At 41.4% G+C, this 23437-nt stretch overlaps 1 protein-coding gene across 7 annotated transcripts in view; it reads right to left on the bottom strand.

The window, feature by feature from the left end:
• The window catches only part of ndrg4 (NDRG family member 4), a 185254-nt gene that overhangs the window by 26546 nt on the left and 135271 nt on the right, over positions 1-23437 (bottom strand). For all 7 annotated transcript variants that reach the window (XM_087996053.1, XM_043707294.2, XM_043707293.2 and 4 more), the window contains 6 exons: positions 17614-17674; positions 16435-16521; positions 13190-13246; positions 4257-4360; positions 3376-3432; positions 424-475 (listed from right to left, as the gene is read on the bottom strand). In XM_087996053.1, coding sequence (XP_087852179.1) covers positions 424-475; positions 3376-3432; positions 4257-4360; positions 13190-13246; positions 16435-16521; positions 17614-17674 — 418 coding nt within the window. The remainder of the gene's footprint in view (positions 1-423; positions 476-3375; positions 3433-4256; positions 4361-13189; positions 13247-16434; positions 16522-17613; positions 17675-23437) is intronic.

Here is a 23437-nt window from a genome sequence, read left to right as displayed (position 1 = left end):
AAGACATATCAACCTAGCAAAACAATGTCATGCATAACCCACAATATATGTAGCTATGAAAAAGGCACATAAGTAGCATTGTTCAGATTTTTACTGGGCAGACAAAGAGAGATAGAATCCAAACAACATTCCTTCTAAGATCTGTGGCCACGCATACCAAATCAGCATGCCAATGCATGACTTCTAGTTTCAAAAGCTGATGCAGCATACAGATCTCAATGATTTGCACAGTGAAAACAAAATTAGAGGGAAAATTTAACCCATGGCAGAAAAATGAGGACTACTCCCTTGTTATTGCAGTGTTCCTGAATGTTGCAAGCTTCTTACAAATAGCAATGCTTTCTCTTGCTTCAAGGAGATGAATGTATAGAAAATACCCTTCCCAGCCACTGGATGTGATGCAGATTCACTGCTTATACTCACCACACCTTCCTCTGCTGGGGAATTGTCCCCCACAACCAGCATCACTGGACACCTAAAATGAAACAGACCATCAGCCTGCGTTCTTGTGCCTGCAAATTCAGTCAAAGCATGGCATCATTTAATACCTCATATCTGAGGTCATTGTTCATCAAAAGGTAAAGGGGAACATTTCAATGGAATCACAGTAATGAAGTGAGAGCTCCCACTCACATTTAGCACGCTTTCCCTACTGCAAATTGCAAACAAAGTGAGACTGTGAACTAGCTCAGACACAGGGAACAAAGAAAAGAGGGTCATATATATTGTTACAGAGTTGGACATGTTCAACTAGGAGAAAGTGAGGACTGGAGATCAGAATCGAAGAGTGTGGTGCTGGAAAAGCACAGCTGGTCAGGCAGCAACCGAAGAACAGGAGAATCCTGATGAAGGGCTTATGCTTGAAACGTCGATTCTTCTGCTCCTGGGATTCTGCCTGACCAGCTGCACTTTTCCAGCACCACACTCTTCGACACAGAGTTGGATATGTAAGGAAACACTCGCATCCAGGCTTTTAGTGTAGAATAGTTGCACCAAATGAAAAATAAAGATAAACAAAAGTAAGAGACTCACTCCCTAAAAGCTTTCGTGCATTCATTGACAATGCTCACTATTCCCAGCCCATAACCAATACACTACTGTGATTGGCTGATCATATATCATTATGAACAAATGTGTTTTTGAGAGCTTACCAACTCTGATCTTCATTGTAAGGAGAGTTTCACAAGGAATTTACTTGCTTTCTCAAGGCTGAGTTTTGCACCATCAGTTTGCTCAGTGTTGTACCAATGATCAGCCACGTTACAGCTCACCAAATCTTCAATTTTACACTCAATTTTGGACTATTTGATTTCATAGAATCTATAGAAGTCTCATAGAATCATAGAACCCTTACAGTGTGGAAACAGGCCCTTTGGCCCAACAAGTCCACACCGACCTCCCAAAGAGTAACCCACCCAGACCCATTCCCATGGCCAATTCGCCTTAACCTGCACATCTTTGGATTGTGGGAGGAAACTGGAGCACCGGAGGGAAACCCACGCAGACACAGGGAGAATGTGCGAACTCCACACAGACAGTCACCTCGAGGCTGGAATCGAACCCTGGTCCCTGGCATTGTGAGACAGCAGTGAGCCAACCATTGAGCCACCCCGCCACCCTTATTTCTTATGTTCATGATTGAAAATAGACAAGGAACCTTGCAAGGGAAATCTCTAAGTCAATCTATAAAAGACAGGTGCTGGAGGAGTTCAGATTTGGAGCAAGAATGGAGAGATTGGGATTTTCTTCGAGGAGGAGTAATGGCAACAGTTTTGAAGGGAAAGGAGTGAAAACCTCTGGAGTGGAAACCATTTACAATGGCAACCAGCTAAGGAAGGCTGGATGATCAGCAGGAATTGGGTGCTGGAGGGTCTAAATGGACCAGAAGATGGATCTCATGTGGAAGTAAACTCAAGAGAGGAAACCAGGGAAGGGAAGAGAAATTCTAAAAGAAAATATAGATTCACGGCTAATGCAAGGAAAAAGGAGAAAACAGTACAGGAATGAATATTCTCAATTTCAGTAACAAAGTAGTCCATAAATTGAACTCACTGAGGAAGAGATGTTCTGTGGAGGTTGTCTGGGACTGTTAAAGATGTGGATTTTAAGAGAAAGTCAATGAGGTTGGAGCAAGGTGGTGATCAAAGAAAGACACTGGACAAGTAGCTAAAAAGACCAAGATGTGACTTGATGATAAGTGCAGTGTCGCTGGCTTGTGTAGTCCATGTGAGACAAGGTCAAACATGACCAAACATGGAGGCCTCATTAAGGGGAACGATTCATAGTCAAGTCAGGGAGAGCATGAGCTACATTTACCAGTAAATCAAGATTCTAGAGAAATATGTGGAGCGGGTAGTGATTGTTATTCCATGGCAGGGACAAAAGGAACAGAAGTAGATGGAGTGTATGGGGACAGAGAAGAGACTGGCAAGCTTAGCCACTAGTAGGTGCTGAATGTCTGAAGAAACAAGGAGGATTGGACAGTTCAGTGCTGCTGGTCAGTAGGCAGTAATGGTGCCCTGATGGCAATGTAGAATGCTGGGAAAGGGACTTCCAAGGAAGTTTCAAGTCTGGGTCAACAACAGTGGTAATGGAGCAATGTATCCAAAAAGGGAAAAAAAAAGAAAGATGATGCGACTTGAATAAAACAGATAAACGTAGGGACTTGGAGGTAATGGGATCAAGTTTGGAAAAAATGTGCACATGTTCAGTGTCGAGAAATTTCAGTTCACCCAAGCAAAGGTGTTAACAGAACAGGGAGGAGAAAACAAAATGAAAGCCTAAAATTAAAGCAATGTTTCCCTTCAGAGAACTTGGTATCAGTAACAGTAATACTCCCCCTCCATCTCAGTGACTGGACTACTCACCTCAAATTGAGGCCAATGACAGGAATAACCATCCTCACACTGAGGCCAGTGACCAGAATTCTCATATTCACACTGGGGCCACCGACAGTGATATTCCCACTGACATTGGGAGCTGAGAGTAGAACACTCATCTCACACTGGAGCCAGTCTCAGGGTTATTCACACTCACATTTGGGTCAGTGATGGACTTCTCATCCTTACACTGGGGTTAGTGTCAAGATATTCCCACTCACATTTGAACTCACAATGATGAGAATAATCCTCACAGTGGGCTAAGTGACAGGAATTCTTGATGTCACATTTTTCCCTTTGCATTAGAAGAGTCAGTGACAAGATTATTTCCCCTCATTCTGGGGTCAGTGATAGGGATATTCATACCAGGGCTAAAATAAATCAGGGCTGAAGGATAAGGATGGATTCAGTGTTTTGTAATTTCAGACAATAGATGGAATGGCTGCAGACAGGCTCGGGAATTGAAGAGGATGATAAACTGAGGGTGAATACTTACTGCAGAGTCTTAGCATTGGCCACAGTTCCAGGTCTATTCATTTCCAGATCCCTGCGACTGTCAAGAAGAAATACTTATTGTTTTTAAGCAGGAGTCAAGTTTGATTCCATTTTCATTTCACGAAACAAGTGAACATAGATGCCCTTGAACCACAGAATTTTATCAGGGCTCAGACTGATGTGGAGGGGACTGGATTCCCTTTTCCTGTGCATTCTTCTCTCTGAGGACACAGGATCTGGGTGATACCTTGTCCTCTACATATAATCTCAGCTAACAGAAAGTGAAGCTCAACAATGTCAGGAAATACTAAACACATAACCTTTGAAGTGTTAGTCTCGACCCAAGTAGTCAAGTGTTGTATTTGTCTGTACATCATACAACGATTTCCAACGTTAAATCAGCACAAAACAGGGAACTGGAGTGAACTGGTTCAATCAAAGGCCTGGCACAATGGGCTGAATGGCCTCTGCTTACATTGTCATTTCAGAAGATTCACATTTGGACAAAAGAGTGCAATTTTGAAAACAGTGCAGCTTGTTTTTACGATGAAACATAATGGCTCTAAATGCCCGCAAGCCAATAGCTTTTCCAATGTGAGACCAAAGCTACTGGATTTTTACTATCACTTTCACCGAAGTGCTTAAGGTAAAGTGGTGTCAGCTCTCATTACTCAGCCCTAACTTTATACCAACATTGCCTAAATGAACTCTGTCTGTTGAAATGGTGTCTGTACCAAATGATACCTATGACAACGTTGTCCTTATTGAGGTCTATCTGTACTGAGGAGTGTGATACTGTTACTTGTATTGTGAAAAGCTTATGACAGTATTAGTTGTACAGACAAGATTCCCTGCACTGACAAGTGCCTGTGATTGTGTTACCTGTTGTACATGTTCCAGAAGAGCTGCAGATTACTCTGGTTGACGTTAGCTCCTATTTGCTGTCGGAGGCTCTGCACCAGCTCCGTATTGTTCATCAGTTCCTCCTGAGACAGGAGGTAGAAACACTGTTACACACCACTTTGCTGACTACCGTTTCCACCTCCTGCTTTTTCCACAAAAAAGATCTCCTTCCCTCTACTCTCAAAGGCATCAATTCCATGCTGGATGTGACTGCATGGGTATAAACCACCATGGTATCTCTCACAAGAGGGCCCTCCTAAAGTATAGGACCTGTCAGCAATTAGAATCAGGTGTCCTAACCATATATTTCTTCCCTCAACTCCCTCCCAGACTTGGGTCCTCCAGGCTTGTTGTAGTCCTTATTTGGCCCCTGCAGCTCATATCAGCCAATTCAAGAAAAAGAAGCACTTAAATTTCTACAGCAATTCATTATACCTCAAGTGCTTCACAATGAGTTACTCTGAAGTGCAGAGTTTGTTTCTTAATAAGACAATATAGCAGCCATTTAGCAGACAGTATGGCACTACACAAAGCAAATGTCTTTCATCTGATTTTAGTGATCTTGAGCAGGGAGGCAGCACATATCAGGAACCACACCTGTAAAAACAGGTTGCGCACTGTTTGCAGAGTTATCATCTAAGGCTTCAAGTGGGCATTTTCTGAATTTTTATCTGTTAAAGCAGACTGCATAAAACCTGAAGTTAAATGAACTCAAACATGCATAGCCAATGTTACATATTCTAGTGGTAGAAAGAATAGGAGAATCTTGTTGAGGCTTTATAGAGTTGGGGTGGGCAGTTGAGGCGGTGGCAGTGGGTCAAGGAGCAGGGGTATAATTGGAGTGTAATACTGGAGTATGTGTCCACATCAGGAATATTTTAATCCAATTAAATAATGTTCTGCCTAAAGCATTTAAGTCTTGAATTCTGAATAAAAACCAAAAGAACTGCGCGTGCTGTAAATCAAAAACAAATTCAGAAATTGCTGGAGAAGCTCAGCAGTTCTGGCAGCATCCATGGAGAGAAATCAGGGTTGACGTTTTGGGTTGAGTGACCCTTCTTCAGAACCCGAGACCTTGTGAGCTTTTCCAGCAATTTCTGTTTTTGTGTAACCCTTGAATTCTGCTCAGTTAAAGACTGAACAGCCAGCTTAGCACTCCAGCAACACAGTCAGAATATTGTGGTTTCAGGTCTCAATCCAGAGAATTGAGCAACTCATCTAGGGAGATAATCCGATGCAGTACTGAGGGCCTCAGTTTAGTATCTCACCCAAACGATGGGACTGCTGACGGCAGTACTGGTAAATGTGACATTAAATCGAAGGATGTCTGCCCTCTCTGGTGGTATAGAAGAATAATTGCACAATTTCAACAAGGGGAGGGTTATTATCCCAGTGTCCTGGCCAATATTCATCCTTTAACAAAAACCATTAAAACATTATATTTGGTTGTTTATGTTATTCTTGCTTACGCTCAAACTTCAAAGCAATTCATTGGCTGTGGAGCGCTTTCGCATATATTACAAATTATGAAATTCTGTAAAAGCAAGCTTATATCTTGTTTGCTTGCTTTCTATTGATGAACAACACATTATTTTGAACAAAAACGATTTGGAAACAATTTTTTTTTATTTAAGATGATACAGCAAATAAGCCAATATCTTGGACTGTTTCATTCATCTCAAATCCTAAACCAAATCAGACAAGTCCCTCGAACAACATAAACAAAGCAAGAAATAAATTAAACAAGGAATTAGGAGGGCTAAAAGGGGCAGTGAAATGTCCTTAGCAAGTAAGATTAAAGGAGACATATTAAAATATAGAGGGTAGATTGGGCAAAGATAAATCCACTCAATGGCAAAGGAGAGAATGTGGTGCCAGAAGAAGTTGGTAAGGTCCTGAATGAGTACTTTGCATTGGCATTGACCAAGGTGAAGGTCATGAATGATTGTATGTTTAGAGAGAGGTATGCTGATATTCGAGGGCATATTGATATTAAGGAAGAAGTGGTGCTGGGTGTTTTCAAAAACATTAAGGTAATTAAGTCCCCAGGTTCTGAGGGGATCTATCCCAGGATACTGAAGGAGGCAATGGAGGAGACTGCTGGGGCCTTGACAGAGATCATTGAATCCTCTTCAGCTACGGGCGAGATCCCAGAAGACTGGTGAAAAGTCAATTTTGTTCCTTTAAGCAGAACAACAGGGATAATCTAAGGAATTATAGGCCAGTGAACCTTACATCTAGATGGGGAAATTATTGGAGAGAATACTTATGTGAGTCTTTGGAAAGGAATGGGCTTATTAGGGATCATCTGCATGGCATCGTGCAGGAGAGGTCTTGTCTCACAAATGTGGTTGAGTTTTGTGGACTTCAGTAAGGCGTTCGACAAAGTTCCCCATGGGAGACTGATTAGCAAGGTTAGATCTCATGGAATACAGGGAGAACTAGCCATTTGGATACAGAACTGGCTGAAAGGTAGAAGACAGAGGATGGTGGGGGAGGGTTGGTTTTCAGACTGGAGGCCTGTGACCAATGGAGTGCCACAAGGAGCGGTGCTGTGTCCTCTACTTTTTGTCATTTACATAAATGATTTGGATGCGCACCTAAGAGGTACAGTTAGTAAGTTTGCAGATGACACTAAAATTGGAGATGTAGTGGACAGCGAAGAGGGTTACCTCAGATTACAACAGGATCTTGACCAGATGGGCCAATGGGCTGTGAAGTGGCAGATGGACTTTAATTCAGATAAATGCGTTTTGGGAAAGCAAATCTTAGCAGGGCTTATACACTTAATGCTAAGGTCATAGGGACTGTTGCTGAACAAAGACACCTTGGAGTGCAAGTTCATAACTCCTTGAAAGTGGAGTTGCAGGTAGATAGGATAGTGAAGAAGGCATTTGGTATGCTTTCTTTTATTGGTCAGAGTATTGAGTACAGGAGTTGGGAGGTCATGTTGCGGCTGTACAGGACATTGGTTAGGCCACTGTTGGAATATTGCGTGCGATTCTGGTCTCCTTCCTATGGGAAGGATGTTGTGAAACTTGAAAGGGTTCAGAAAAGATTTACAAGGATGTTGCCAGGGTTGGAGGATTTGAGCTATAGGGAGAGGCTGAACAGGCTAGGGCTGTTTTCCCTGGAGTGTCGGAGGCTGAGGGGTGACCTTATAGAGGTTTACAAAATTATGAGGGGCATGGATAGGTTAAATAGGCAAAGTCTTTTCCCTGGGGTCGGGGAGTCCAGAACTGGGTGGGCATAGGTTTAGGGTGAGAAGGGAAAGATATAAAAGAGACCTAAGAGGCAACGTTTTCACACAGAGGGTGGTACGTGTATGTAATGAGCTGCCAGAGGAAGTGGTGGAGGCTGGTACAATTGCAACATTTAAAGAGGCATTTAAGAGGTATATGAATAGGAAGGGTTTGGAGGGATGTTGGGCCAGGTATTGGCAGGTGGGACTAGATTGGGTTGGAATATCTGGTTGGCTTGGAAGGGTTGGACCAAAGGTCTGTTTCCATGCTGTACATCTCTATGACTCTAAGTGACTAATATAATTGATGAGGATAGTGCAGTGGATGTTGTCTAAATTCATTTTACTAAAGCATTTGACAGCGTCCCACATGATAGGCTGGTCCAGAAAATTAGGTCACATGGGGTTCATGGTGAGTTGATAAGTTTGATACAAAATTAATTTCATCATGGAAGACAGAGGGCAGTTGTGACCAGTGGTGTTCTGTAAGGATCAGTGATGGGACCTCAGTTGCTTGTAATTTATAGAAATGATTTAGATGAAAATATAGAAAGTTTGATTTGTAAGTTAGCAGATGATAATAAAATTGGTGGAGTTTAGATAGTGATTAAAGTTGTCAAAGAATACAGCAGAATTTGGATCAGTTCAAAAGTTGGGTGGCGAAATGGCAGATGGGATTTCAATCCAGACAAGTGTGAGATCTTGCATTTTGGGAAGTCAAATATATAGTAAAGGAACCTTAGGTGCATTGACATACAAAAGGATCTTGTTCATAGCTCTCTGAAGTGGAAATAGAAATGGATATGGTATAAACAAGGCATACAGCATGCTTGCCTTCATCAGTTGGGGCACTGAGAATAAAAGTTGGCAAGTCATGTTGCAGCTATGTAAATCTTTGGAGTATTGTATGCAGTTCTGATCATCACACTATGGAAAGGATGTGGAGGTTTTGCCAGGATATTGCCTGGATTAGAGTACATTGGCTGCAAGGAGAGGTTGGACAAACCTGGATTGTTTTCATAGTGTTGGAGGCTAAGGGTGACCTGATAGAAGAATATAAAATTATGAGCGATATGGACAGGTGTACAGTTGGAGTCTTTTTTCCAGGTTGTAAATATCAAATACGAAGGGGCATAGCTTTAAAGTAGGAGGGAGAAAATTTAAAGGAGATGTACAATGCAACACTGCCTGGAAGTGCTACCAGGAGAGGTGATAGAAGCAGATAAGACAGCATTTAACAGGCATTTAGGCAGACACATGAACAGGCAGGGAATAGAGAAATACAGACCCTTTGCAGCAGATGGGATTAGTTTATAATGGCATCATAGTTGGCGCAGACATGGTGATGTCCCTGAGTTAAGTTGTTGTCCAAGATATACTGTATCCTAATTTTCACAATGTTTGTTAAATGTAATATAATTGTTACTACACTATATTCTGGCTATCTCACTATACTCTAACCCTTATACAAAACACTTATTCTGCATCTGAATTATTACATTGTATCCTAGCTTTTCCCATCTGGTAAGATATAATATCTTGTAAACAACATTGTGTTTGCATCTACCTTAGTCTCCAGTTCAATTTTATCTTGAATTCCAACTCTGTAGAATGTGCTGTGAGAAGTGATGAATACAAATTTACCAAATGTTAGTTTCAAGTGCTGTCATCCCATCTCCTGCAGTCACTGCTTCTAAACCTGTCTTTTCAACCAATGTAAATACTTTCCTCTTCAAAACAATGGCACAGTTAAAAGCTGTACCCCTGAAAGCTAATTTTTGAAATTCATGTAACTTTTCTGTCAGTGGTCTTGATAAAGAACTTTCATTGCTACATTCTTTTGATCTTCTGATTAAAAAGGTTTATCTCTACCTGCTCAGGCAGAATCCTGCACCTTTATAAAAGCTTTGATTTTATTGATCTCGATATAGAACATAGAACATAGAAAATTACAGGCCCTTTGGCACTCAATGTTGCGCCGAGCCAAGCCCACCTAACCTACACTAGCCCACTATCCTGCATATGCCTATCCAATGCCCGTTTAAATGCCCATAAAGAGGGAGAGTCCACCACTGCTACTGGCAGGGCATTCCATGAACCCACGACTCGCTGAGTAAAGAATCTACCCCTAACATCTGTCCTATACCTACCACCCCTTAATTTAAAGCTATGCCCCCTCATAATAGCTGACTCCATACATGGAAAAAGGTGCTTATGGTCAACCCTATCTAAACCCCTAATCATCTTGTACACCTCTATCAAGTCACCCCTAAACCTTCTTTTCTCCAATGAAAACAGCCCCAAGTGCCTCAGCCTTTCCTCATACGATCTTCCTACCATACCAGGCAACATCCTGGGAAACCACCTCTGCACCCGTTCCAGTGCCTCCACATCCTTCCTATAGTATGGCGACCAAAACTGCACACAATACTCCAGATGCGGCCGCACCAGAGTCTTATACAACTGCAACATGACCTCAGGGCTCCGGAACTCTGTTAATTTACATTGTGAAATGAGGGCAATCTCCTACTCCAAATTCAGTTTTCCCGTTTCCTTTGAAATTGACTTATGCTCAACATATTCCCAACAAAATTGAACAGTCTTATTCTTCTCCACTTTTACCAACTGTCCTAATGTTCTTGTGTTTAAAATTGATGGGAAATGTTAACTTTCTAATTATCCATCAGTTAGAAAATCAAAATGTTAATCCATCATTTCCAATGCAATCTTTGATACAGCTGTTCTGAATTCTGCTAAAGCACTTTAGTGACGAACCATTAGCATTTTGCCAGCTCCAAAGCCTCTGACAGAACATGATTCCATGTTATTTTAAACAATTTACTTTTATTCTTTCAGGAGATGAGGGCATCATTAGCTTGGCCAGCATTTACTATCCATCCTTAATTTCTCAGAGGGCAGTTAGGAGTCATTTGTAGGTGAGACCAGGTAAGAATAGCAGTTCCTTCCCTAAAGGATATTAGTGAACCATATGAGTTTTTATGATAATCAGCAATGGTTTCATTGTCATCATTAAACTCTTAATTCCAGGTTTTTAAACTGAATTCAAATTCCACTATCTGCCATTCAAACCAGGGTATCAGAACATAACCTGGGTCTCTGGTTTAATAGGACAGGATAGGACAGCAGATGCTGGAGATCAGAGTCAAAGAATGTGGCACTAGAAAAGCACAGCCAGTCAGGCAGCAACCAAGGAGCAGGAGGATGAAGAGCTTATGCTCGAATCGTCGACTCTTCTGCTCCTTGGATGCTGCCTGACCGGCTGTGATTTACCAGCACCACACTCTTCGTCTTTGGTTTAACAGTACAACAATAATACCACTAGGTCATCGTCTCCCTATGTTTCATTATATAGTCTCCTCGCAAAACTATGTTCATAACAATCTAATTCTGTCTCAATCACTCAGGATTATTGCTGACAGATTCAGTTCATTCTAGCCTTTATCCCACTTTTCTTCATTCAAGCCCATGTACATCTGGATACTGTAACGAAAATACTTCTTTTAACATCAGTTTTCAATGCCTAAACATTCTTTGATCTTTGACACCGTGCCTTTGATGGCCCCAACAGTATTATTTCTAAATGCGTTTTATTAATCCCCTCGAATTTAAACTGAATACTCTGATCTTGCTCATCTATAAAGTGGACTCCAAACTTGAGGGTCCTCATTCATGCTAAACATTTCAATCTCCTGTGAAGTCAAATTCTGTCCAGGAATTGAATCTAACTTCTGTATCTGGACAAAAGGTCAAAGAACTGCTGATGCTGGAAATCAGAAATTTCTGGAAAATTTTAGTAGGACTGGCAGCATCTATAAAGAGAAAGCAGAGTTAACATCTTAGGTCCAATGACTCTTTCAGAACCTATTGTAATTAGACAAAAGTTGGTATTTATGCTGAAGATGGAGAGTGGGAGGGAGAAGTAAACAATAGTGGAGATGGGAGACCAAAGAGGTAATAACAATTGGGCACATAAAGGAATATGTGAAAGTCAACCTGGGAGAATCAATAGCTGCTAAGGGAAACCATTAATGGCTGAAAATTGATTGGTTGTGGTAGCAGCCCGTCTGATGACAAGGCTTGAAATGTGGGATTTGGGGTAATATACTCAGGCCTTAAAATTATTGAACTCTGTATTGAGTCCTGAAGGCTGCAGGCTGTTCAAGCAGAAACTAAGATGCTATTCTTCCAGCTTGTACTGAGCTTCATTGGAGCACTGTAGCAAACCTGGGACAGGGATGTTGGCCAGGGTTTGCCTAGTTACAAACAGTTCTGAAGAGGAGCCACTGGACCCAAAATGTTAACTCTGCTTTCTCTCCACATATACTGCCAGACCTGCTTAATTTTTCCAGCAATTTCTGTTTTAGTTCCATGCTTAGAGGAATCTCTCTCTCATCCCCTGCAAAGATAGAGCTAGCCTGTCGAGGGTAGACAATACCACAGGGAATTATTGATGGTAGTCCCTCAGAATTTTGAGTCTTCCTGTTTTGATCAGGAACTCCTGATATTTCTGCCATCCAAACATTCAACTTTTTCCAACCTACTTTGTCTTTCTTTTTCACACTTTTTTTCTACAGTCAATGCTTCGGTGAATTTTCTCTTGTACTTGTTAACTTCCAAATATGCAATATGACATGGTCTGCCTCATCCCACAATCTAACTGGATTAAACCAAGTCTCATCAGATGTTAACTGTGTCTAAGGTTTCTTGAATTTTGAATTTCCCTTGTTTCTTCAATGTCTTTTCCTTACAATGTACAGAATTTTAAAATATATGAGCTTAGAATCAGTGTAACATGACTTTGATTTACTTAATTTTTAATTTTTTTCAACTTTGCACTGCAAGCCTTTTAGTTCGGTTTCTCAAGTTAAAACAAGGTGAAGCCATCAGGGACATGTTAGAGTCAGGCAGATGACATACATAACAAAAACAGGTTGCAGATTTATTTAGATGGCAAAACATTGATGTTCATCTTACATGCCTGGTGGACAAGTGAGTCACTAAAAATGAGCAGGTTATTTAACTTGGTATTTGACCCTTTTCCACCAGTAGCAATCTTTGCCTGCAGGGTTCTACAGGCACATGTGACTCACTAAAGCAGGCAGGGGCCTCATGCATTTATGCAGATCACGGTCCCCTCACTGTGTTGTGACCTGGGCTTCAGCAGAGAAGCCTGATAATGGTGAAGAAGATCTAACTCAAGTGGACAATCTTCACTCTGTGGTGGAGGAGCAGGATTATTACTCCAAGACCCAGACTGGAAATACCTGGTGCATACTATGATTTATCAATCTAAGAGCTTGCCTTTGAGGGCCTGCCTTCCTGACTTTCCCTCCCATTTCTGCCAGTTTAGGTGATATATCTGACCTGCAACAAAGAGATAAACTCAGCTGAAATTATCAATTCCAAGCTCTAGGCTAGCCAAGTGCATTTCCAAATACTTTTCAGTTTCCCACTCTGATGTTAAACTTTGTCTGCTAGTTTCAGTTTTTCAGAACAAAACATGTTAACAAATCAATCAAATGTTGACAATCCTGTGTCTGGACCACCATCGTTCAACCTGTTCCATCTCTACTGTATTAGGATGAAGGTCTTTTATTAGGTTATCAGGTGACACAGCAGGGCCATTGATTCTCATGAAAGATCTGTTTACCTGGCTGCAGAGATGTGACAGGACAGTGTCAGGAAGTGAGCTGGTCAGACCTGAGAGCTGTCAACAAAAACAAACGAGCAATAAGTTTGACTCCACATTCCCTAGTCTCCATGTATTCCCCATTCCTGTACCCCATATTGACATTAAATACACCAAAGTTGCAGAAGGGCCTAAATGTGAACTTTCAATTCTTGTACATTGGAAACTGAAAAAGAACCATTCATTTAGACTGTTGAGTCTAAAGAAACTCTCAAAATTTACTATTATATGTAAACCATCTGATCCGTTTGATTGGATGCCACTCCTGGGTATCCATTAATCAATGGTCTGGATTTTTGCAATGATGGAGAGGTTCTTTACGAAGGTGACAGGTGAGCCTGCAAATTGGAACTTCTGTCTCCAAAAATGGCATCCACCATTTTCTTGGAGGCTAGAATGGGTTCTACACACGTGCGTTTAAAGGAGACAGCTGCCCACAGAAATGGCTTCACTCCTGTGTGACTTGGTAACATGGGTATCTGAAACAAAGCACGCTTAGACTAGACCTGGGAGGAGTAGGTCTGAACTTTGTGGATTCATTTACATAAACAGGGTACCTCAAGAGAGGCAAGGTATAGAAATGGTCCTTGGACACCTTTTGGAGATGACAGTGCCCGTTGGGAGAGATCAGTTTGCTGTTTCACCTTGTCTTCATGACATAAATCTGAGGGCTATAATGACTGGATTAATGTTGCATGAATGATTTCACAGACTTCCATCATCACAGGAGGATATCTGCCATTTCACACTTTATTTGATTTGATTTATTACTGTCACATGTACTGAGGTCCAGAGAAGTGTTGACTTACATACTTTACAGGCAGACTATGCATCAGAGTCAAAAGGTGTGATGCTGGAAAAGCACAGCCGGTCAGGCAGCATCCGAGGAGCAGGAGAGCCGACATTCGAGAACAAGCTCTTCATCAGTGCAGTACGGTGGCTCAGTGGTTAGCACTGCTGCCTCACAGCACCAGGGTCCCAGGTTCGATTCCAGCCTTGGATGACTGTCTGTGTGGAGTTTGCACATTCTGCGCGGGTTTCCTCCCACAGTCCAAAAATGTGCAGGTTAGGTGAATTGGCCATGCTAAATTGCCCATAGTATTGGGTGCATTAGTCAGAGAGAAATGGGTCACGGTGGGTAACTCTTCGGAGGGTCGGTGTGAACTGGTTGGGCCAAAGGGCCTGTTTCCACACTGTAGGGAATCTAAAATCAGGAATGTGGGGGTGCGGGGGCGCCAATGGGGCTGAGAGATAAATGGGAGGGGGTGTGGCTGGGAGGGAAGGTAGCTAGGAATACGATAGGTAGATGAAGGTTGAGGGGTGATGGTGATAGGTCCGAGTAGAGGGTAGAGTGGATAGGGGTGGGAAAGATGATGGACAGGTAGGACAGGTCAGCTTTTGGATAAGGTGAGGGGAGGAGAGATGAGGAAACTGGAAATCGACATTGATTCCGTGTGGTTGGAGGGTCCCAAGGCAGAAGATGAGGAGTTCTTCCTCCAGTCGTCAGGTGGCTAGGATTTAGTGGTGGAGGTGGCCCAGGACTTGCATGTCCTTGGCAGAGTGGGAGGTGGAGTTAAGTGTTCAGCTACAGGGGGGTGGGGCTGTTTGGGGCGTGCGTCCCAGAGGTGTTCTCTGAAACATTCCGCAAGTAGGCATCCTGTCTCTCCAATGTAGAGGAGACCGCATTGAGAGCAATGGACATAGTAGATGAGGTGTTTAGAGGTGCAGGAAAATCTCTGCATGACAGTAACAGAACAGAGTTCAGGATATATTGTTCCAGCTGCTGAGAAGGTGCAGAGAGAGATTGAGATTAACATTTAAGAAGTCCATTCAAAAGTCTGATAACAGCAGGGAAGAAGCAGTTTTTGAATCTGTTCGTACGTGAATTCAAATTTTGATATCTTCTGCCCAATGGAAGAAGGTGGAAGAGAGTATAATCAGGGTGGGAGAATTCACTGATTATGTTGTTTGCTTTCTCGATGCAGCAGGAAGTACAGATGAATTCAGTGGATAAGAGGCTGGTTTGTGTGACGAACACAACTGTGTTCACAAATCTCTGTAGTTTCTTGTAATCTTGGGAAGAGCTGTTACCATACCATGCTGTGATGCATCCTGATAGGATGTTTTCTAGAGTGCATCTATAAAAATTGATAGTCTTTATGGACATGCTGAATTTCCTCAGCTTTCTCAGGAAGTAGAGGAAAGCTCCAAGTACTTATTGATTCTGTGGAGTTAGGCTATGAATTCCCAGGTATGTGATCTTTAATTAAATGTTTGAGGCTATAGAGATTTTGCAGTTGAAGGAGGGTAATTGTAGTAATGTACTATTAATTAATGATTTTGAAGAAATAAAGACTTCAATAGACACTTGGAACTTTCAACTCGTCATTAGTTAGATGAGGAGAGTGATGGATAGAGGGCTTTATGTTGCATAAGTTGGGGCACGGATGGGGCTTGGCGATTATGTTGGGGTGTGAGGGTAAGGACTGGAAGGATGTTTTTTGGTTTATTGCTTTTGTTCGAAACTTCGTCACAATGACAGATCACCAAAGCAGGTTTTCCAACCATCCTGCCTCCACACTTATTCTGGGGTCACCCAGCCTGTATGCCCAGGAACTCCTGTCACTTGAAATGAAAATGCCAACTTCAGGGGCTTTTTCTCTCAGGTTGGGTTTGCACACAATCAGGAAAAGTTCCAAGTCGGGAGCAAACCATCAGCCCCTCATTAGGTTCTAGTCTGTGACTCATGCCCCAGTATCTACTATTCTAATATATATAAAACATCCAGAAGCCCTTGTTTAGATTCCAATGATCCTGAGGGGGTATTAAAAGGGGTAGGCCATTTAGAACAGAGTCGAGGAGAAACTTCTTCACCCAGAGAGTAGTGGATATATGGAATGCTCTGCCCCAGAAGGCAGAGTCTCTGGATACTTTCAAGAGAGATGGATAGAGCTCTTAAAGATAGTGGAATCAAAGGTTATGGGGGTAAGGCAGGAACAGGATACTGATTGTGGATGATCAGCCATGATCATAATGAATGGTGGTGCTGGCTCAAAGGGCCAAATGGCCTACTCCTGCACCTATTGTCTATCGTCTATTGAGACAAATTCAGAATGCCCCGACGACGCCTTTCTGGACCAGAATGGGCATCGACCAAGATAATTAGTAACAGTATTAGTTTCAGTTCACTAGTTGCCAGCACTGACCTTTGTTGCTGCCCAGTCAATCCAGCCCTTTCCACAGGGGTCAATATTGATGAGAACCATCCCCTCAATCAAATCTGGGAAAATCAGCTGGAAAAAATAAGATCACTCAGTAAATCCAATGTGGTAGATAGAGTCTAACAAGACAGAGGGCTAGTGCGATGCAAAGGCAAGCCAGACATGAAGACGTCAAAATGAAAGGGATATGTCAGCTCGACACGGTAACAGCAATGTAACAGAGTTAAAGAGTTATAGAGTCATAGTCATATAGCACAGAAACAGATCCTTCAGTCCAACTCGTCCATGTTAAGTTACCCAAACTAAACTAGTTCCATTTTTGTGAAGTCATCTTGCGAACTAAGTAAAATTAGCAACAATATGAATGAATAAATAATGCATATGTCTGCAATTGCTTTCTCCGCTATTTTAAAAAAAAGGATTAGTCTATTCAAAATGAACAACATACCCTAAAGAATTTGAATTAAAAAACATCCAATACTACTGCCATATAGCATGATTTCAGCTGGCATATTACATGGTAGAAAGGCAGAGGGTGGTCATATAATTCAGCAAGCTAACCTGTCATGCTTTGGTTATGAAATGCTAAACATAATTTAAAAAGCAGAATGTGCTGAAAATGCCCAGAGAGCGAGTCCGTCAATCAGCACCTGACAGAGAAAGGTGAGGTAAGGGTGCAAAGCAGAATTCTAACCCATCACCAGAACAAAAGGATGACTTTACCAATTCCATAAACATATGCTCAGACTATTACAAAGCTAGGAGTGAGTTATAAACATGACAGCCCATTTTTGGGATTATGTAACACAGTATAACCTTGGGCTGGAGCTGTGTTACACATTGGTTAGTATGGCAGTATGTAACTGCAGAAGAACACCGAATTAACAGGGATATGTCTTCTTCAAACTGGGTCTCAGCCTTTTCCCTGTCCATTGGAGAATACAGTGACCTGTGCTCAGCACTACGGACCAGATACAACTGGGTTCAACACCATTTTTGTTCAACTCACTAATCCAAGTCAGGACAGTGGTGCTGGGTCTCTCACTGGCTCTAGGAAATGGGGATGAGAAAGACTGAACAAATAAGACAGAAATAATTGTAAATGAATTTTACAAATCCCTAGAACCCGTCTTGCAACTTCAAAAGAAATGATAGGGCACTCACAGCAAATTTAGCGAGGATATAGGCTCCGGCTCCCACTCCAATCCCAACAACACTTTTAAATCTACAGGGAAATAAGACATTAGTATTCAAATAAATTGTTAAACAGCTGGTCTGCCACATCAGTTTACATCCAAGATCACATGACCAGTGCCCAAGAGACACACTTGCATTTGAGCTGCATATACATGTCCCTGGCAAGTATCCAAGTGATAACCCATTATGCCAGCAAGTACCTGATCAATCTGTGCACATGTATCTGTACCCCATCCAGCATAACCACCTTACAGGAGTGGTCAAGAGTGAGGACAGCAGATGCTGGAAACCAGAGTCTAGATTAGAGCAGTGCTGGAAAAGCACAGCTGGTTAGGCAGCATCCGAGGAGCAGAAAATCGACATTTCGGGCAAAAGCCCTTCATCAGGAAAGACCTTACAGGAGTGACCCATCATACTAACTTCAATAAATACTATTAAGAGTCATGTCCAAATTACACAAACTGAATTGTTTTCTTTCAAACTATAATGTTTTCTTACATGTGCTCTTGATGGATTTAAAATGGCTTTTATTGAACACAGAATGGATAAGATGGGTGCACCTAGAAATATCCAGTAACTGCCAGAATAAAATCTAACTCATCTTGTCTTGGGAATCTCACATCTCTCATTTGCATGAGCATTTTAGTAAAACTCGCACGAAGGAACAATCCAATCAGTTCTAAACAAAGGAAATCATCGAAACTCATCATGACTGAAGTAGCACTAACAGTCTACAGCAAACTCCTACAGCAAATAGCAGTTATGGATAGGAGACGTCAAAACCTTTAACCTTGTTAATTTGAATTGTCATAGAATCCCTATAGTGTGGAAACAGGCCATTTGGCCAGCAAGTCCACATTGACCCTCCGAAGAGTAATCCATTCCCCTACCCTATTGCTCTACATTTACCCCTGACTAATGTACCTAACCCATACATCCCTGAACACTATGGGCAATTTAGCATAGCCAATTCACCTAACCTGCACATCTTTGGATTATGGGAGGAAACACACGCACACACAGGGAGAATGTGCAAACTCCACATAGACAGTTGCCTAAGGCTGGAATTGAATCCGGATCCATGGCGCTGAGGCAGCAGTGCTAACTACTAAGCCACCGTGCCACCCAAGTTAGTTTGAATAATTTGAAAAAGGAATGCCATCATGACTGAAACTTCTAAATTTTGAAGATCTTTAACTATTTAGATTTTAGATTTTATTGTCACATATATTCAAGTACAGAAATACAGGGGTGCAGTGAAAAATATATAATTTTGCCACACATGGCACCATCCTAGGGACCAAAGTATCTAGGTCGAAAAAAAAAGCGTAGGTACAAAATAGTAAGGGAAATGAGAATTAAGAAGTTAAATATTACTTCATAGAATAGTAGAAAAATAAAGAAATAAATTATAGTTTACAGTGAAGTCTTCCAGAGTTGAAACTGGGAAAATAAAGGAATAAGTTAAAAGTTCAACAGTCTTTGATAAGACATCCACTTATCTCGCTCTACTGTCTGTTCTCGATGTTGCTGATGCAAATACCATCACTGCTGCTGAAACTGCTGCCTCTCTCATCTCCCTTGGTGCTTCGCGAACATGCCCAGGCAGGATCCACTTGCACACTGAGCCAAGACACCGCCATGAGCCAAAACGCCATCTTGAGCCATCAAGAGACTGACCAACATACCAGGCCAAACCCGCTATAAGATCAGGCGGGGACCCACCATGAGTTGTCAAGAGACCAGGTCAGGGACCCTCCAGGAGACCAGGTCCAGCAACTACCACCAGTCGTCAAGAGACCAGGCCAGGACCTGCCGTGAGACCAGGCTGAGAGCCACCACAAGCCACAGAGGTCAGACCAGGACATGCTACAAGCCACCGGGTTACCTGGCTGACAGCTAACACAAGCTACCAAGAGACCAGGCTACCAGCTGCCAGGAGCTGATGAGAGGCCAGGGTGACAGCCGCCACAAGCCGCCGAGAGACCAGGCCGGAACCCAAAACATATCTAGCCCAGAACAATTCTCAGACTCCGTTTTAACATCAGAACAGACAACAAGCAGTTTCATGCCCATGTTAAGCCCACCTCTATTCTTAACCTCTCTTGGAAGTCAATTTCCAGAAAGAATCCTGTATTTCACTGAAAAGTGAGCTAATTTTCAGTCTACAAGAGTCATATCTCTATCCCTGTAGCTGAGCTCATGCAAGAAAGGATTCTGCTAGACCAGCCAACGTCAAGGACCTTTGCTGGACACTGACTTACTGGACCATGATTCATATGAATTAATGCCTACATTTTTTTTAAAGATTTTTGCAATTGTAACTTCTTTTTATTCTATTTTCTCACTTATATGCTTTTGTGTGTGCATATGCATATTGTGAAATTGATCACCCAGATTTGAGAGTTTGAATAAACTCTCTTGAATAATCCTCTTGGTTATAACCCTAAAAAGAGTTTGTTGCAGGTTATTTAAAAATTGGATTTCACAGACAGAGTCTGGAGGTAACATAACATGACCTACTTCAAAAGGGAAGAGAAATAAAAATAGGACAGAAAAATTAAAACTTACCCGATTATGGAAAGAAACATTTTTTTAAAAATGCACCTTATCCTTTGTCCCTGAAATAAGTGAAAACATTTTATCCTTTGCCTTTTCTTTATCCCTCACCTGACTCTTCATTCCATCCAATTTCACCCCAGCAACTTGCCCTTTGTGCCATTCCTACCCAAAGAAATGCTTCCAGCTTCATGTGTGAGAACTCCTAGTCTGCTGACAGTTCCCATATAAGGGCCAGGCACATCATCTTTAGCAGTAGAATTAAAGAGAGAGGAGCTTTGACGGAAGGCAGGCCCGGATCATGCTAATTAATACCAGCAACTACAGACAGTTTTAAAAATTGCTTGAAACTCTAAAGATTGGGACCTATACTGACTGCCGCAATGGAATGACACTGGCCTGGGTGTGAACTCAGATCCAGCTTCTGCTGTACCCTCCGTTTAAGCTGTTTTTAAATCTGTTTTAAATGGGTGACCCTGATTTTAAAACAGTGACCCATGCCTCTAAATTTTCTCATAAAAGGAGATATACTATCTACACCTCCTCTGTCAAGAACCCTCAAGATCTTATCACTTCTTACTGTTCTAATGTCCAAGGAGGAGAGAGTCTCATCTGTCCAACTTTCCTTCATAATTCAGAGCTGTTATTCCAGTGATTAGTCTGTTAAGCCTTCTCTTAAATGCTTTGAACGTATTTACATCTTTCCTTAAGGTGACCAATAGGAGATGGTATCACCAACACTCTACATAACTGAAACCTACGACTTTTGTATTCAATTTCTCCTACAATAAATTATAACATTACATTAGCTTTCCTGATTACTTGTGCCTGCGTACTAACTTTGTGATTCAATCACCAGGACACCCAGATTCCTCTGCATCCCAGAGCTCTGCAATCACTCATCATTTAGATAATATGCTTCTTTTTTATCCATCTTGCCAAAATGGACAGTTTCACATTTTCCCATATACAGTATTAGCCATTCATTTAATCAATTGATATATGTCTGTAGCCTCTTTTGTCCTCTTCACACCTTACGTCTCGACCTATCTTTGTGTCATCAGCAAACTTGGTAATAATACTTTCAATCCCTTCATCCAAGTTATTCATTTAAATTGTAAAGATTTGAGGTCTCAGCATTGATCCCTATTGTGCAACTACTTGTTACATCTTCCCAACCTGAAAAAGACCCTTTCATTTCAACTCTACATTGTGTCGGCCAGCCGATCTTCCATACATGTCAATACACTACTCTCTATACCATGAGCTTTTACTTGTTGCAATAACATTTGATGAGCCACTTTATCAAATGCCTCTGGAAATCCTGGTATAGTACATCAACCAGTTGCCCTTTATCCACAGTGCCTTGCTATGGCTGATGCACCTTCACTTGGAGACCATTAATTAATCCTATCTTGTTGCACAATACTGTTTCATATAGCCTGTTCTCTGGTTGGCTCCAGAACAGGCTGTTCAAAGAAACTCTTGAGAATATTATATGAATTTCTCATTGAGGCTACCTCTGCCCATATGACTTTTCCAGTCAATATGTTGATTAAAATATTCCATGATTACTGCTGGGACTTCCTGACAAATTCTCATTATTTCTTCCTTTATGCTCCCCCTACCATGTGTTTTTTATTAAGGGCCTGCCACCTCTCCTATTTATCTTTTAACTTAGTTTGCTAATTCACATTAGCTCAATGTTTCATATCCTCAAATTCTCCTTCTTCCTTTGAGCATTCTCATTTCTACCAAACTGTTTCCAAATTTGGTTTCTTGAATTTAGGTTGTCCCCCTCTATTGTGCCAATACTATCATTAAGTAACAAAGCCACCCTTTCACCCTTTTAGTTCTTGGCCAACCTAAATGTCCTGCACTTTTCAAAATTCAGATCACAATCCATGTCACCATGCTGTCATGTCTCTGTAATGGAGAACAGATTCAACTTATTAATTCCTATTTAAGCTCTCAGAACTTTGTTTTATTTTGAATGTTATACATATTTGGATCAGAGAGTTTAGTTTTATCCTTTTGGTTCCATTCTTAGCTCTAGTCAAAGATTCACCCATAATGATTTATCTTCTTGCTGCCACACTATTACAGCTGGTGGTGTATCCAATGGATCTATTTTTGGTGCTAATATATCAAATGCTTGCATAGTTATAAAATTAAGGCATATAGAAAAGCATCAGTTATTTGTACATGTTATTTAATTTGACTATAAATAAAAATATCTGGAAAGGAGACTGGCTCCTGCTTTTTCCTTTTCCAAGTAGAGGTTCACAACATTATCACTTTATCCCCTTACACTTCTCATCTCAATGCTTCCCTTCAATAACAGCATCTGAAAACACAGCATTAAGAACACTCAGCTATACCTCACCACTTCTCACTACTCTCATCTCCTCCATTCTTTCTAACCTCTGTGACAGCTTCTTAAACATCCAGTGCTGGAGACACTATTATAAAATCTTAATTCCTTAATGACTAATTCTACTCCTTTCCATGGCAACCGTCAGAGGCAGAACAAGACCCTTAGGTTGTCAAATTTTGACCCCAAATTGGACTATCAACAACATATCTGTGCCATCAGAAGATCATCTATCATCTCTATAGCATAGTCTAAACCCATTTCTGTCTCAGCTCATTAGGTTTGACGTTCTCTGGCCTTACACCTTTCCTATCTCTGTAATCTCCTCCATCCTTGCAAATATTCAAGATATCTGAACTCCTCCAATTCTGACCTCTTGTAAACGCTCAATTTTATTCAACCGATCACTTATAATTGTACCTTCAAATGTTAAGGCTCTAATCACTTGAATTTCCTTTCTAAACTTCTAAAACTCTTATCCTTTAATACGCTCTTTGAAAACCAATTGTCAAGCAAGCTTTGGCCAGCTCCCTGATTATCTCCTATTGGTTATTAAAACAAGACAGCATTTTGGAACAAATTTTATTACATTAAAAAGTTTGAGGAGATGATGTCAGTGATAATATCACTGGGCTGGCAACCAAAAGGCCCAGACTAATACTTTGGGAGATGAGTTCAAATTACACACTAGTAGAGATTAAAATTTAAATTTAAGCAAATCTGGAATTAAAAGCCGATGATTAGGAAACCATTGCGGATTGTATTAAAAGCCCATCTGGTTTACTAATGTCCTTTAGGAAGGAAATCTACCCAGTAAGTATTAATCAGAAGAAGTGAGAGCAGCACATACCAAGAGCA

This window comes from Chiloscyllium plagiosum, unplaced genomic scaffold (genome assembly GCF_037043375.1).
Source record: "Chiloscyllium plagiosum isolate Xiang-an unplaced genomic scaffold, Cpla_swu_hap1 HiC_scaffold_17, whole genome shotgun sequence".
Classification (NCBI taxonomy): Eukaryota; Metazoa; Chordata; class Chondrichthyes; order Orectolobiformes; family Hemiscylliidae; genus Chiloscyllium; species Chiloscyllium plagiosum.
This window is presented reverse-complemented; position numbering and strand designations above follow the sequence as displayed.